Raw genomic sequence first — 1,061 nt, 5'->3', positions numbered from 1 at the left:
TTTTTTTTATGTCTTTTAATGGGAAAATTTTTATAATGCAGTATGGGCCCATAGTTGACATTGATCTGAAAGTACCTCCAAGACCGCCGGGTTATGCTTTCGTTGAGGTGGGTTCTAAATATTTATAGCTTGTAGAAGTGAGTTATTGTGATGAATTTTCCATCCTTTTCCATCTTAATAGATAGGTGATGAAATTTTATTGCCTTGAACTAGACTTGTTTATACACAAGTTTCGTATCTCCTTTATTTATTTATTTAATACTTCATAGACATTCTTTATTGCAGTTTGAAGATCCCCGTGATGCCGAAGATGCAATTAATGGTCGGGACGGATATAATTTTGATGGCTGTTGCTTAAGGGTTAGTTTTACTTGCTTATTCCTATTCTCTTGTACCAAAATCTCTCCATATTCTGTTATAGCTAGATGCCAGGTGCCACAATTGCTCCCCTTTCTCATTATATTGCATCTTTATTGGTACTTGTAGGTTGAACTCGCACATGGAGGTCGAGGATATTCATCATCAGCTGATCGTTATAGCAGTTACAGTAGCAGTAGCCGTGGGGTTTCCAGGCGTTCGGACTATCGTGGTACGTGTAGTCTAAGATGCTTTTATTTGTAAGCTCTAGAAAGTAAAACTTTGTTTGAGAATTGATTTTATGTTACTTTGCTTGTGCAGTGCTGGTGACTGGATTGCCTTCTTCTGCTTCGTGGCAAGACCTGAAAGTAAGCACCATACTTCTAATTCATCTTATATGGCACTGCCCTTTACACGTGGGGCTTTGTGCAACTGCGTTGTGAAGTATCATCATTGAATTAGTTGAATCCATTCTTAAAAGATATTGGTCACATGTGTTCAATTACCAGGATCACATGCGGCGTGTTGGTGATGTCTGTTTTTCTCAAGTCTTTCGTGATCGTAGGGGTAAGTAGTATCAACTGTTCTGAGTTGCATGAATCTGGAGTTTGGTATGAAATTTCTCAATTGCTTTGTAATAATTTTCTTGTAGGTATGACGGGAATTGTGGACTACACAAACTATGACGATATGAAATATGCTGT

The 1,061-nt window shown here is 38.0% G+C and overlaps 1 protein-coding gene across 1 annotated transcript; it reads left to right on the top strand.

Annotated features, from left to right (window-relative positions):
* Window positions 1-8: 8 nt before the first annotated feature.
* LOC112095033 (serine/arginine-rich splicing factor SR30-like) lies at window positions 9-1,053 on the top strand (the record flags this gene model as incomplete). Its single annotated transcript, XM_024176715.1, has 6 exons — window positions 9-107; window positions 286-360; window positions 487-589; window positions 679-725; window positions 867-924; window positions 1,010-1,053. Coding segments are annotated over exons 1-6 (426 nt in total), but the record flags the coding sequence as incomplete, so codon positions are not given.
* Window positions 1,054-1,061: the final 8 nt, after the last annotated feature.

This window comes from Morus notabilis, unplaced genomic scaffold (assembly GCF_000414095.1).
Source record: "Morus notabilis unplaced genomic scaffold, ASM41409v2 C11368390, whole genome shotgun sequence".
In the NCBI taxonomy this organism is placed as follows: domain Eukaryota; kingdom Viridiplantae; phylum Streptophyta; class Magnoliopsida; order Rosales; family Moraceae; genus Morus; species Morus notabilis.
The sequence above is the reverse complement of the archived record's forward strand: the minus strand, read 5'-3'. Positions and strand labels throughout refer to the sequence as shown.